At 38.4% G+C, this 12,884-nt stretch overlaps 1 protein-coding gene across 1 annotated transcript in view; it reads right to left on the minus strand.

Moving 5' to 3' along the window:
- Nucleotides 1–5,696: 5,696 nt before the first annotated feature.
- LOC103205889 (cytochrome P450 2C18-like) overlaps nucleotides 5,697–12,884 on the minus strand; it is a 42,445-nt gene continuing 35,257 nt past the window's right edge. The window contains exons 9-11 of the mRNA XM_007951290.2: nucleotides 11,839–12,026; nucleotides 10,970–11,111; nucleotides 5,697–5,878 (exon numbers count right to left, since the gene is read on the minus strand). Coding sequence (XP_007949481.1) covers nucleotides 5,697–5,878; nucleotides 10,970–11,111; nucleotides 11,839–12,026 — 512 coding nt within the window. The remainder of the gene's footprint in view (nucleotides 5,879–10,969; nucleotides 11,112–11,838; nucleotides 12,027–12,884) is intronic.

The raw sequence follows: 12,884 nt of genomic DNA on the forward strand, positions 1-12,884 counted from the left end.
TACCATTGGTTCTTGATCATATGCCACCTCCTGAAATGGATGAACGTCGACCAATTCTTTTAGGTACAGTATCCTGTGTATTCTTTCCATCTTCTTTTGATGCTTCCTGCATCATTCAATATTTTGCCCATAGACTCTTTCAATATTGCAACTCAAGGCTTAATTTTTTCCTCAGTTCTTTCAGCTTGAGAAATGCTAAAATGTCTTCTTCCCTTTGGGTTTTCTAACTCCAAGTCTTTGCACATTTCATTATAGTAATTGGCTTTTTCTGCTCAAGCCGCTCTTTGAAATCGTCTATTCAGGTCTTTTTTTCATGTCATTTCTTCCATTTGCTTTACCTACTCTCCATTCAAGGGCAAATTTCAGAGTCTTCTCACATCCGTTTTGGTCTTTTCTTCCTTTCTAGTCTTTTTAATGACCTCTTGCTTTTTTCATGGTTAATGTTCTTGATATCATCCCATAATTCTTCTGGTTTTCAGTCATTAGTGTTCAATGCATCAAATCTATTCTTTAAATGGTCTCTAAATTCAGGAGGGATATTATCAAGGTCACGTTTTGGCTTTCATGGACTTTTTAAAATTGGCTTCAACTTTAACTTGTACGTGCACATGAGCAGTTGATGGTCTGTTCCACAATCAGATCCTGGCCTTGTTTTGGCTGAAGATATTAAACTTCTCCATCATCTCTTACTACAGATGTAGTGAATCTGATTCCTGTGTGTTCCATCTGGTGAAGTCTGTGTGTACAGTCGTGGCTTATGTTGTTGAAAAAAGGTATTTGCAATGAATAAGTCGTTGGTCTTGCAAAATTCTGTTATGTGATCTCCAGTGTTATTTCTATCACCAAGGCCATGTTTTCCTACTAGTGGTAACTCTTCTTTGTTTCCAACATTTGCATTCCAGTCACCAGTGATAATCAACGCATTTTGACTGCATGTTCTGTCAATTTCAGACTGCAGAAGTTGATAGAAATCTTCAAATTCCTTATCTTTGACTTTGGTGGTTGGTGCATAAATTTGAATAATAGTAGTATTAACTGGGGAGCTCTGGTAGCGTAGTGCCTAAGGCACTCAACTGCTAACCAAAGGCTGGCAGTTCAAATCCACCAGCCACTCCTTGGAAAGAAGTTTGGGCAATTTACTTCTATAGTGATACCGCCTTGGAAACCCAAGGAGGGGTCACTATGAGTCAGAATCAACTCAATGGCAGTGAGTTTGGTTTTTGTTTTCTTTTTAAAATGTTTGATATAATTTAATCAGAGAAAACATCTGGGCTAGCATTTTTCTTAGATGGAAGGTTTTAAGCTTCAAATAAAATTTTAAAATAGATGTAGGAATGTTCAAGTTATCTATTGATATAACTTGGGAGAGAGTGTCCATGGTTTGTGTATTAAAAAAAAAATTGTCTAGTACATCTAAGTTTTCTAATATGTTAACATATATTGTTTGTAGTAGCCCTTTATTATTTCTTAGTATCTGTAGTAATGTCATCTCTTTCATTTTTGATATTTGTAATTTGTGCTTGTCTCTTGTTTTCTAATCAGTCTGGCTATAGGTTTATAAATTTTATTGATATTCTGAAAAACATCAACTTTTGTTTTCATTGAGTTTCTCTATTGTTCTCCTGTGTTTCCTGTTTCCCACTATGATATGCATTATTTCCTTTCTTCTCCTTTCTTTGGGTTTTATTTGCTTTTCTTTTTATACTTCTTAATGTGGAAGCTGAAATCTTTGACTTGACATCTTTATTCTTCATGTAGGCATTTTAACCAAAACAACAAAGAAGCAAACAAAAGTGAAAACAACAAAACCATCCATCGCTGTCAAGTTGAATCCTGACTCATAGCTACTCTATGGGACAGAGTAGGTTATAAATCTTTATGGAAGTAGATTACTGCAGATTTTACCTGCAGAGTGGCTGGTGGATTTGAATAGACCACTTTGTACCTTATCTTCATACCATACATTTCTGTAAGTTGTAATTTCATTTCTATTTTGTTCAAAATACTTTCTAATTTCCCTACTGATTTATTCTTGAGCCAAAGGTTACTTACAAATGTGTTTTAATTTCCAAATATTTGTGGATTTTTCAGTTATCTTTCAGTTACTGATTTCTAACTTAATTTTCTTGTCAGAAAACACAGAGTTAGGATCCTTTCATGAGAGAAAAGGATAAGACTCAATAGTAGTAGATGTGAGCACAGAAACAAGTATGAAGTGGTGAAAGGAAGAGGTCATAAGCCAAGGAATACAGACAGCCTCTAAAAGCTGAAAAAGGCAGGAAAACAGATTTTCCCCTAGACCATCTGGAAGGAAGTAACCTTACTGATGCTGTAACTTTAGCCCAATGAGACTAATTTTGGACTTTTGACCTCCATAGTTGTAAGATAAAATTTTCTTCTTGTTTTTAGCCATGGAGTTTGTGGTAATTTGATACAGTAGTATTAGGAAACTGATACAAATAGTTTCTACCCAGTAAGTTAATGAGGAAAATTAAGTAATGACAAACAAAGTGTGAAAATCAGTGTATAAGAAATAAAAAATTGAGGAATGGAGGAGCTGGTAATAGAGGAAAGATTACAAGTATCAGTGATGCTTTGGGAAGACTTCATCAAGAAGGTAACATTAGAATGTTATAAAGACTGCCTGCTTGCCCACACCTTTGCCAACACTTACACGAATACCTTTCCATTTGCTAAGAAGGTTTAAAAGGAATGCTGTGTAGTTTTAATTTATAGTTTTTCAATTTTTTTTATTGTGCTTTGGGTACAAATTTACAGGGCAAAGTTTGTTTTACATTGAATAATTCATGTACATTTGATTTCATGCCCCCTTACTGTCCCAGACCATATTGCACTCTGCTCCACTCCCATCCCTGTGACCACCCCCTCTCTGTGCCCTTCTTAACTATGCACTGCTCTCTGTCCAGTTTTCCCTCTATGTGAATGCCGTCCCTCTGGAGCCCCATGGCTGATTGCTCTATGGGGTGTATCTCCCTAGAGTAGGTGGGTGCATCACCATAGGGTAGGAGGAGTTCTGCATGTAGGTCTTTCTACTGTTGAGCTGAGAGCCAGTCCTTGGGAGTGAGTTCAGTTGTTGGCCTGAAGGGTAACCTGAGACAATAGCCTTGGGGTTTCCACTAGACTCCATCCGACCAGTAATTCTGGTCGTTTTTATGTTTTTGAATTTTGTCCCACATTTTTCCTGCTACCCTATCCAGGATCTCCAGTTTTGATCCCTTCCTGAGTGGTTGGCATTGGTAGCTGGGCACCCTCTAGTTCTTCTGGTCTTGAGGTCCATCATATCCTTGGACTAATTGTTTCCAAATGCCTTTGAATTCTTCACTCTTCTTTGCTTCAGATGAGAGAAGACCAATAGTTGCATTTTAGATGGCTGTTTGAAAGCTTTTAAAACCCCAGTCACTACTCATCAAAGTATGTTGTGGAAAAAAACTTTTATGTATTACATTGTGCCAATTGTGCTTGGTGTCCCTCAATACTCTGGTCCTGAGTCAGCAAGCCTGGTGATTCTCTCTCTCATGGTGTCTGTTTGTCTCTGAGAGATTACTCCAACTCTGTCTTCTGTTGCTTCTGTAATGAGTGTGGCTAATTTTGTATCACTAGTATCTATGCAAAATTATGTTTAGCTAAATCTATCCTTGGTCTAGGGTACATTCCTGTTCGCTGATCCCCACCTGATCTTCTCAGTTGTCTAAGCATTTATCTGTAGTCTGGTGTTTGGGTTAGTGGTGATGCAGAATTGTGCATATACTAGTATTTGCCTCTGTCGTCTATATCTTAAGTGCACTTTTCAGTGTTCTTCTTTTCCCAAATGTCATCATGCTGGTCACAGACTCTTTCTATATTGTTCCTCCCCTTCTCCAAATCAACCTGTGACCCCCAACTAGTCCGAAATTTTCCCTCCACTTCCCTCCCATCCCCGGTAACCTACAAAGTGAGTTCCTTTCCCTAAGTAAACCATTCCTGACTTTTTACTGTAATAGGCTTATAAAATATTTGTCCTGCTGCAATTGACTTATTTCAGTCAGCATAATGTCTTCCAAATTCATCATGTTGTGAGATAATTTTTGTGTTCTTCATTATTCTTTAGTGTAGCATAGTATTCCACTGTGTGAATGTACCATACCATAATTTGGCTATCCATTCATCTGTTGATGGGCATTTAGGTCCATCTCTTTTCTATAGTGAATTGTGCTGCAATGAACATGGCTGTGCATATGTCTGTTCATGTCCTTTCTCTCACGTCTTGAGGAAATGTTTCTAGTAATAGAATTGCTGAATCAAATTTCTATTTTCAGTTTTCTAAGGAAACACCATATCATTTCCACAGTGGTTATACCATTTTGCAGTCCCACCCCTTTGCATGTCCTCTTCTGTATTCTCTCCTTTAATATTGTTTGCCCATGTCTCTATTGTCTTAAGGATTTCTCTGGCATATGACTCAGTAGAAACACAGCAAGTTGAAGAATAATATATAGAATATAAGCTCAATATTATAAAGAACTACTTTTAATCCCATAAGTATATATGTGTGTATCTTATATATTGTTTCTAAATATATACTTATGTACACATTTCTGTAAAGAGATACATGTATGTTTACACACATATATATTATCTTAAAAATGCATAGCAAAATTGTAAGTGGCTTCCTCTAGGAGATGAACTGGAAGCAGCCTAATGGGTGATGCCACTTCTTATTTCATACCCTTCAGACAGAAGGAAGAAAATAGATGACTATAATTTGAAGTGTATAGGATGTTCAATTGTCTATGCTTTGGAGATAACATGAGGCTAATGACTTCAGGGCCATAGTATCAAATCACCATCTCACTATATTAAGTGTATAATAATGTGGCAGAAACAAGAAAAAGAATAAAATCTGGTAATGTCTTCAAAGGTTATTGTAATACTCAGAACACCTGATCAGTATTATGAAAACATGTATTAATACTTGAACCAAGTTGAAGTAATAGAAACATTTCTAATCTTTATTTATCTATCATGGTGACAACAAAGTGGAGGCATGAGTTCTCACACTGGATGTTCATTCCTCCCCATTGCCCATCCTCTTGATATTCCTCCCTGAGGCTGGCCTGCATCTTGACAAACTTTCCTTTGCTTTCAAATCCAAACCTAGAAAATCTCTAGGTGACCCTCAGTCCAAAAAGATTTGCAGCCCTCTTCTCCTCCTTTGTCCCTCTCTGTATTTATCTTGAGGACCAGCATAGCCACTGTGAAGATTTTTTTTTTTTTCTTTCATTTTTCACTTGCATTATGCCCCAAAGAAGAAAAGCTCAAATAATGATCCAGCAAATAATAAGTTTTTTTCTTTATCGTGCACACAGGAGAAATGGATTTGAATTGGCACACACTAATCATTATTGCTCTGCTTCATACTGACAACATAGTAATAATTTAGTAAGATAAATAATAAGGCATAGGGTGGCTGATACAACTATTACAGGCTGTGGAGAGCAGGATGTAAATTTATGCTATGAAACTCAGGAAACTCCTTAATGGATGTTGGATTTTCACTAGATCTTGAAGGAACAGGGAGATGTGGAAAAGAGAGTTCAGAGAAAGGCATCCCTGGTACTTGGAAGGAGGTGAACGATGCCCCAGTTTAGGGGATTTGCAGACGACAGTGCAGAGGCAATCGGACAATCTTCCCTTCTTCACACAGGGATGAAGCAGAGTTGATAAGGGGGCAGCACAGAAGCAAGCCCGTTGTTAACTGGGGTGATTTTGATGTCCTTTGGGTCAATCAGAGGCTTCAAGGTAAATTTCTGTAAAATGTTTGTCAGGAATAAAAACAGCTCCATGCGGGCCAGGCCCTCTCCCACACAAATACGTTTTCCTGAAAACAGCAAACACAGAGGAGAGATTCTCTTGGAACACTGTGTTTCTGAAGAGGCACACAGAGAATACATGTTAGCTATTTGATGAATGGAGGGAGGGATGGATGGAAGGCAGGATGGCTGGAAGGACAAGTGGACTGAAAGATGGACAGAAGAATGGACATGCTTGCTATCCACCTAATACCTTATCTAAATAAGCCCCCTTCATTCAACAAATATTTATTGAGTATCATCTTTTGAGGGTCAGTGAAAATGAGACCACCTTTAATAAGATGAATTGACACAATAGCCTTGGGAATGGGCTCAAAGACACTAAAATCATGGAGACGGAGCAAGAAGAGCAGCATCTCTCTGTTAAACATAAGGTCACCGTCAGTTGGAGCTGACTCCATATCAGTTCACAACAACAGCAATCATCTTTATGCAAGCACTTCATTAAGTCTTCCCACATTAGAACTGCTATTTTGATATTTCAACTTTTCATCACTACTTTTGTAGACAAACACACATCAGTTTCTTAAGGGAATCAAGGAAAGAAAGCCTGAGAGCAGGTGGCTCATTTTCCGTGTTTCCCTCTCTCTCTCTGCCAAAAAGTTTGCCAAAGATTTTTCTTCTTATGTACTTTGAAAAGCACAAGTCTCAACATGTCACTCTCACACTTTAAAGCTCCAAATGGATCCCTGTGCGTGTCCTATACATTAAGGCCCAAATGATTTGACCTAGACCTTCACATTCTCTTCCAGTCTGACATTTCATACTTTTATTGCACTCTTCACCCTCTTTACTGTCAGCTCTACTCATACCCATTCTTACCAATCTCAGTCACAACATGTAGTTTCAAGGTGTATCTCATGCTTTTCCTTTTGACTAATGTGCACCTTTCTTGTGCTTCCTTCAGGACTTAAGTAAAATATCATTTCCTCTTTAAGTTTTTGAGATCCTCCTGAGGCAGTAGTCACTAGGTTTTTTCAGCATTATATTCATACTTCCATTGAGGCATGATCACCTTGAATCATACTTCTGGATTTACTTTTCTACCTGGATGAAGTGTGAGTTCCTGGAAAGGAGGAACCAGTCTTTGCCCTCTTTGTATCCACAGGCCAGGCTCAAGTAAGCCCCAAAGGCCATAGAATAAAGGAAAATGACACCTTGAGCAGAAGCTCAGCCTACACACTGCAGGGGAGGAGACCTTAATATCCAAGAGGAAGGACAATGATTGGTGGGAGAGCAGGGTGCTCTGAAATCACTGCAGGGAATGCTGTCTCATTCCCATGGTTTCCCTGGCCCCACAGTGACTTAGCAGGAGGCTCTAATATCTTCAGTATACAGCAAACATCTTGCTTTTGTCTCTATGGTCCATTACCTCTGTAAAAATGCCCTGTTCTCTCTTCTTTCCTAGCCCCTTGACCCTCGTGAGGCAGCTCATATGTCATTACTTCTATTAGAATATTGCTTGTTGCATTTTATTCCTCACTGTGGGGTATAAGAGATCAGGAAGCAGACCAATTTCTGTTCTTGGCCCTAGATAGTCTATGCTTCTCTCCCACACATTAGTTTTACTCTATAGTGATCTATTTATCCAACGACTTCCCTAACAGGGCTTTGAGTTGCAAATCACAGGTTGGTCATCTGCAAATCCCAGGTTGTTAGTGAGTCTTTCTCCAATCCTGATGGTGTGTTCTTCTTCATATAGTCCAGTTTCCCAGATATTTGCTCAGCATACAGGTTGAATAAGTATGGTGAAATAATACAACTCTGACTCACACCTTTCCCGATTTTAAACCATGCAGTACCCCTTGTTGTGTTTGAATGACTTGGTCTATGTATAGGGTCCTTATGAACACAATTATGTGTTCAGGAATTACCATTCTTCACAGTGTTATACATAAATTGTTATGATCCACATAGTCAAATGCCATTATGTAGTCAATGAAACACAGCTAAACATCTTTCTAGTATTCTCTACTTTCAGCCAAGATGCATCTGACATCAGCCATGGTATCCCTCATTCCTTAGCCTTGTCTCAATCTGGCTTGAACTTCTGTTACTTCCTTGTCAATATACTGCTGCAGACATTTTTGAATTATTTTCAGCAAGATTTACTTGCATGTGATATCAGTGATATTGTTCGCTAATTTCCACATTCTGTTGGATCTCTTTCTTGGTCATGGGCACAAATATGAACTTCTTCCAGTTGGTTGGCTAGTAGCTGTCTTCCAAATTTCTTGGCATAGACAAGGAGCGCTTCCAGCACTTCTTCCATTTGTTGAAACATCTCAATGGGTTTTCTGCTAATTCCTAGAGCATTTGCCTTCAATGCAACTTGGCCATCTTTTTTCAATACAATCAGTTCTTTATCATATGCTACGTCTTGAAATGGTTGAACGTCAACCAGTTCTTTATGGTACAGTGATTCTGAGTATTCCTTCTGTGGTGGTTATGTTTGTCTGTCAGCTCTGCTGGGCCTGGTTGAGGCTGGGCAACAGGTGGTAGTTATTCCCCATGATAAGACTGGCAATCAACTCCATAGTGGGATCTACCACAAGCAGCTGAGTAGCTGCTTTGTGTATCTGGTCTGCCCCCCGTATATAATAAGCAGCTTTGGGAATGGTCTCAAGCTTGTGGCATGCTTGTACCCTCCATATAGCCATGTTGTTGTTCAGCAGCCTGCCATGCTCTGTCGACCTTTGGACTTACAATGGACATAAATAAATGGCCTGGCATGTGGTTTGGTAACATTGGGACTGTGCCATTTTACTTGTCAACCTTGGATTTGTCAGCCTCAGTAGCCATTGGCTGCCTGAGTGAAGAAACACTTCTAGCTCTAGTGGGCACTTCTAGCTCTAGTGGGCAGGGAGCAGGAGGCAGAGCTGAAGGCCAAGGTTGAGGAGCTTTCACCCAGCCCCTACTGTCTGGTAATTTGAACTTGGACTTAAGCCTCCAGACTATAAGAGAATAAACTCCTGTTTGTTAAGGCCATCCCATTTGTGGTATATTCCTGTCAGAGTGGCACTAGGTAACCAGAACACCTTCCATTGTCTTTTGATGATTTCTGCATTGTTAAAAATTTTGCCCATAGAATCCACCAATATTGCAGTTTGAGCCTTGATTTTTTTTCCTTCAGTTCTTTCCATTTGAAAAATGGCAATCATATCCTCCTCTTTGGTTTTCTAACTGAAGTTCTTGCAAATGTGATACTTTACTTTGTCTTCTCTAGCTGCTCTTTGAAATCTTCTGTTCTGTTCTTTTCCTTCATCATTTTACTTTAGGTACTCTACATTTAGTAGTGAGTTTCAGAGTCTCCTCTGCTATCCATTTTGATCTTTTCTTCTTCCCTGTCTTTTTAATGACTGCTTTCTTCATTATGATATCTTTGATGTCATCCCACAACTCATCTGTTCTTTGATCACTGATGTTCAATGCATCAAATCTATTCTTGAGATGGTCCGTATATTCACAGAGGATATACTCAAGGTTGTATTTTGGCTCTTGTGGATTTGTTTTAATTTTCTTCATCTTCAACTTGAACTTACATATAAGCAATTGGCCCCGGCATTGTTTTTTGATTGATGATATTTAGTTCCTCCAACACCTTATTCCACAGATGTAGTGGATTTCATTCTTGTGTATTGCATTTGGAGGGGTACAAGTGTATAGCTGCTGTTTATGTTGTTTACAGAAGGCATTTGCATGAATTAATCATTGATCTTGTGAAATTTTATCATGTGATCTCTGGTGGGTTTTTTTTTTGGTTGTTTGTTTATTTGTTTCTAACATCCCAATCACCAGTAATTACCAATGCATCTTGATTGAATGCTTCATCAGTTTCAACTGCAGAGGTTGGTAAAAATCTTTAAATTCTTTATCTTTGACCTTAGTGGTTCATGCCTAAATTGGAATAATAGTCGAATTATCTGGTGTTGCTTGTATGTGTATAGATATGATCTTATCACTGACAGCATTGTGGTTCAGGAAAGATCTCAAAATGTTCTTTCGATGATGAATGCAACATTTCCTGTTCATTTCTCATTCCCTGCATAATAGACCACAGAATGGTCCTATTCAAAATGGCCAATACCAGTCCATTTCAGCTCATGAATGCCTAGGATATCAGTCTTTCTGTGTTCTATTTCATTTTTGACAACTTCTAATTTTCTGATATTCATACTTGGTACATCCCATGTTCTGATGATTAATGGATGTTTGCATCTCTTTCTTTTCATTTTGAGTCATTTCACATCAACAAGTAAAGGTTCTGAAAGCTTTGCTCTATTCATGTCATTAAGGTTGACTTTACTTTGAGGAGGCAGCTTTTCCTGGGAGGGTTATTTTGAATGCCTTCCAACCTGAGGGTCTCATCTTCTGGAACTATATCACACAATGTTCCATTGCTCTTCATAGAGTTTTCAGTGGCCATTTTTCTTCAGAAGTGGACCTTCACATCCTTCTTTCTCATCTGTCTTAGTCTAAAAGCTCTGCTGAAACCTTTCCACCATTGAGGACATTACTGGTATTTGAAATACCAGCATCACACGATTATGCAAGTTTCCAAAATATGAAAGACTGACAGATGAGTAGTGGTTCACCTTCTAGTAGAAGTTTTTGGTGTTTTTTTTTTTTTTTTTTTTTTTAAATCCTTTTGTGCTTTGGATTAAAGTGTACGGAACACATTGGTTTTCCATTCAGTAATCTATACACATTCTTTTTTTGTGACATTTACTGCAATCCCCACACAGTAACAGCATTTTTCCGACTTCCTCTTTGTGCCCACCCCCCTGCCTTCTTTCTTCGTTCACATCCCTTTCTAGTAGGAGCTTTTTCATTGGGTAACTTGGTGATGAATTCAATCAACACATTTCCTACCTTTCTCACTTTGATAGAAGTGGGTCACATTCCCAAAGATCCACTACTGTGCACCAATAATGAGGATGGATCATGGATAAGAAAGCATATGGGCATTGGGAGTGGTGCTTGTGATCATGTACAAGGACTAATTGTATCAGCCCCAGAGCAGGCACCACGCAAATACCAACTGATCTCATATGGTTATCTTGTTCCCTGAATTATAGATGGATATAAATCTCTATTACCTGCTGAGAAAGGCATGAAGTAGTCACTCTTCTTAAATTTGCCACTGTCATCCAGAAAGTGACCAGGGTCAAATGTCTCTGGGTTGGGGAATTCTTTTTTGTTGTGAAGCACAGAAGTCAGTGATGTTATTATGGTCGTGCCCTGGAAACAGCAAACACAGGAAAACTGAGTAGCCCCAGGGGTCATGTTGCTTTTTTTTTTTTTTTAAAAAAATAAAATAAAAACCTTGTTGAAGGTTGTAGTTGCCTGGGAAGTGGCTTCCCTTAGCAGTTTTGCCAAAACTGCCTTCTTGGATGTGTGTACATTTCTGTTTCTTAGCTTGTATTCAGCTAGTGAGTGTTTTGATAGAGATTTCCTTTATGCTGGTGTGTGTGTGTGGGGGGTTGCTATCCCACTGTTTGCAAAATGGCTTTGTGCTGGTGCCCTCCTTAAGCACTTAGACAGCTTTGCACTGAGCCTAGCTATCAGCCAAGGTGAAAGAATAATATCTTCTCAGGCCATTTCTGAGTGTGCATCTTGCCCTAAGTATGCATGTGATTTTCTCAGTTTCCCCATAGACCTGGTGCTCTGGAAAGTCTTACTTTCTGCAGCCACTTCCTTACTGCAGTACTAAAATTTATTTGGAAATATCAACAACTAAGATTTTCTAAAACAACCATAATGAAGCATAACAAATTTGGAAGACTTACATTGCCAGGTGTCAAAATCTGTTTTAAACATTTGGAACCCCAAATTGGAAAGGACACAAAACCCATCAAGCTGCTGCACACTTGTGTTTTTTTCATTTATTTGATCTTGGGTTGGACAGGGACTAAAAGTACGGAACTTTAAGAGCACTGAGGTTCAGTGTAGAAGAATCAAATCTTACCTTGGGAATGAGGTAGTTTCTGAATTTAATGTCCTGGGTCACTGCGTGAGGCAGGTTGGTGGGGAGGAGGTCAATGTACCTCTGGATCTCATGCACCACAGCATCCATGTAGGGCATGCTGTCCCTGTCCTGCAAGCAGGGGTTTCGGTGTTTGCCAACCACACAGTCAATCTCTTCCTGGACTTTAGCTGTTAAGACATAAGTAAGAAGCGATGAAAAGGAGAAAATTGGCACATTTGCAACAACACTTTTGGATTACATGAAGCATTCTGAAGGTGTCCCAACTTTATTACAATCAAAACTTGATATCACCAGAAGTACAGCCAGATGGAATGAGAGAATTGCTATAATACAGATATATTCACTGTTCTACAAGCTAGGCATTAGAGTAAATCTGTACATACCTATATGTCACCCTTCAGGATATTTATATAAAGACAAATGATTAAATGTTTCAAAATGTAAACAGCACATAATTCCCTCAAAAAATTATTAGTCTTGCAGGAAGGAAAAGAGGAATCAAATGTTAATTTTCTGTCAAAATAATATATGATGTTTCAAAAATTGTATTGTGTCGTATCTATCTCTACACATGTGTTTATGTGGGTTCAATTTCCTCCATTCTTAAAGTGGTGACTTTGAATCATTCTACCAGTTTCTTCTGAAATTTATGCTCATATTTCTAAATAATGACTCTATTTCTGTTTCTTGATTTATCATTTTTAGAGACTAATGACGTTTTTCTAAGGATGATGATCGTTTACTTCTGCACTAGTGAACCCTTACAAAATACATGCACACATACACACACAAGCATACACACACACACTCCCCACCCCTCCATTTCCCCAATCTATTCTATCACAAATTTTGTTTATATTAATATTATTTACATCATCAGGACTATATAAATATTCATTGATAAGAGTATGCTTCAATTTTTGTAGTTTCTAGGATTTAAAACTGTCTTTTTTTTTTTTTTTTTAATTAGGATTTGGGTGAAGATTTACAGAGTAAATTCACTTTTCATACAGCAGTTCACATAT

This window comes from Orycteropus afer, unplaced genomic scaffold (assembly GCF_000298275.1).
Source record: "Orycteropus afer afer isolate SDZICR_OR568_19922 unplaced genomic scaffold, OryAfe1.0 scaffold00293, whole genome shotgun sequence".
Classification (NCBI taxonomy): domain Eukaryota; kingdom Metazoa; phylum Chordata; class Mammalia; order Tubulidentata; family Orycteropodidae; genus Orycteropus; species Orycteropus afer.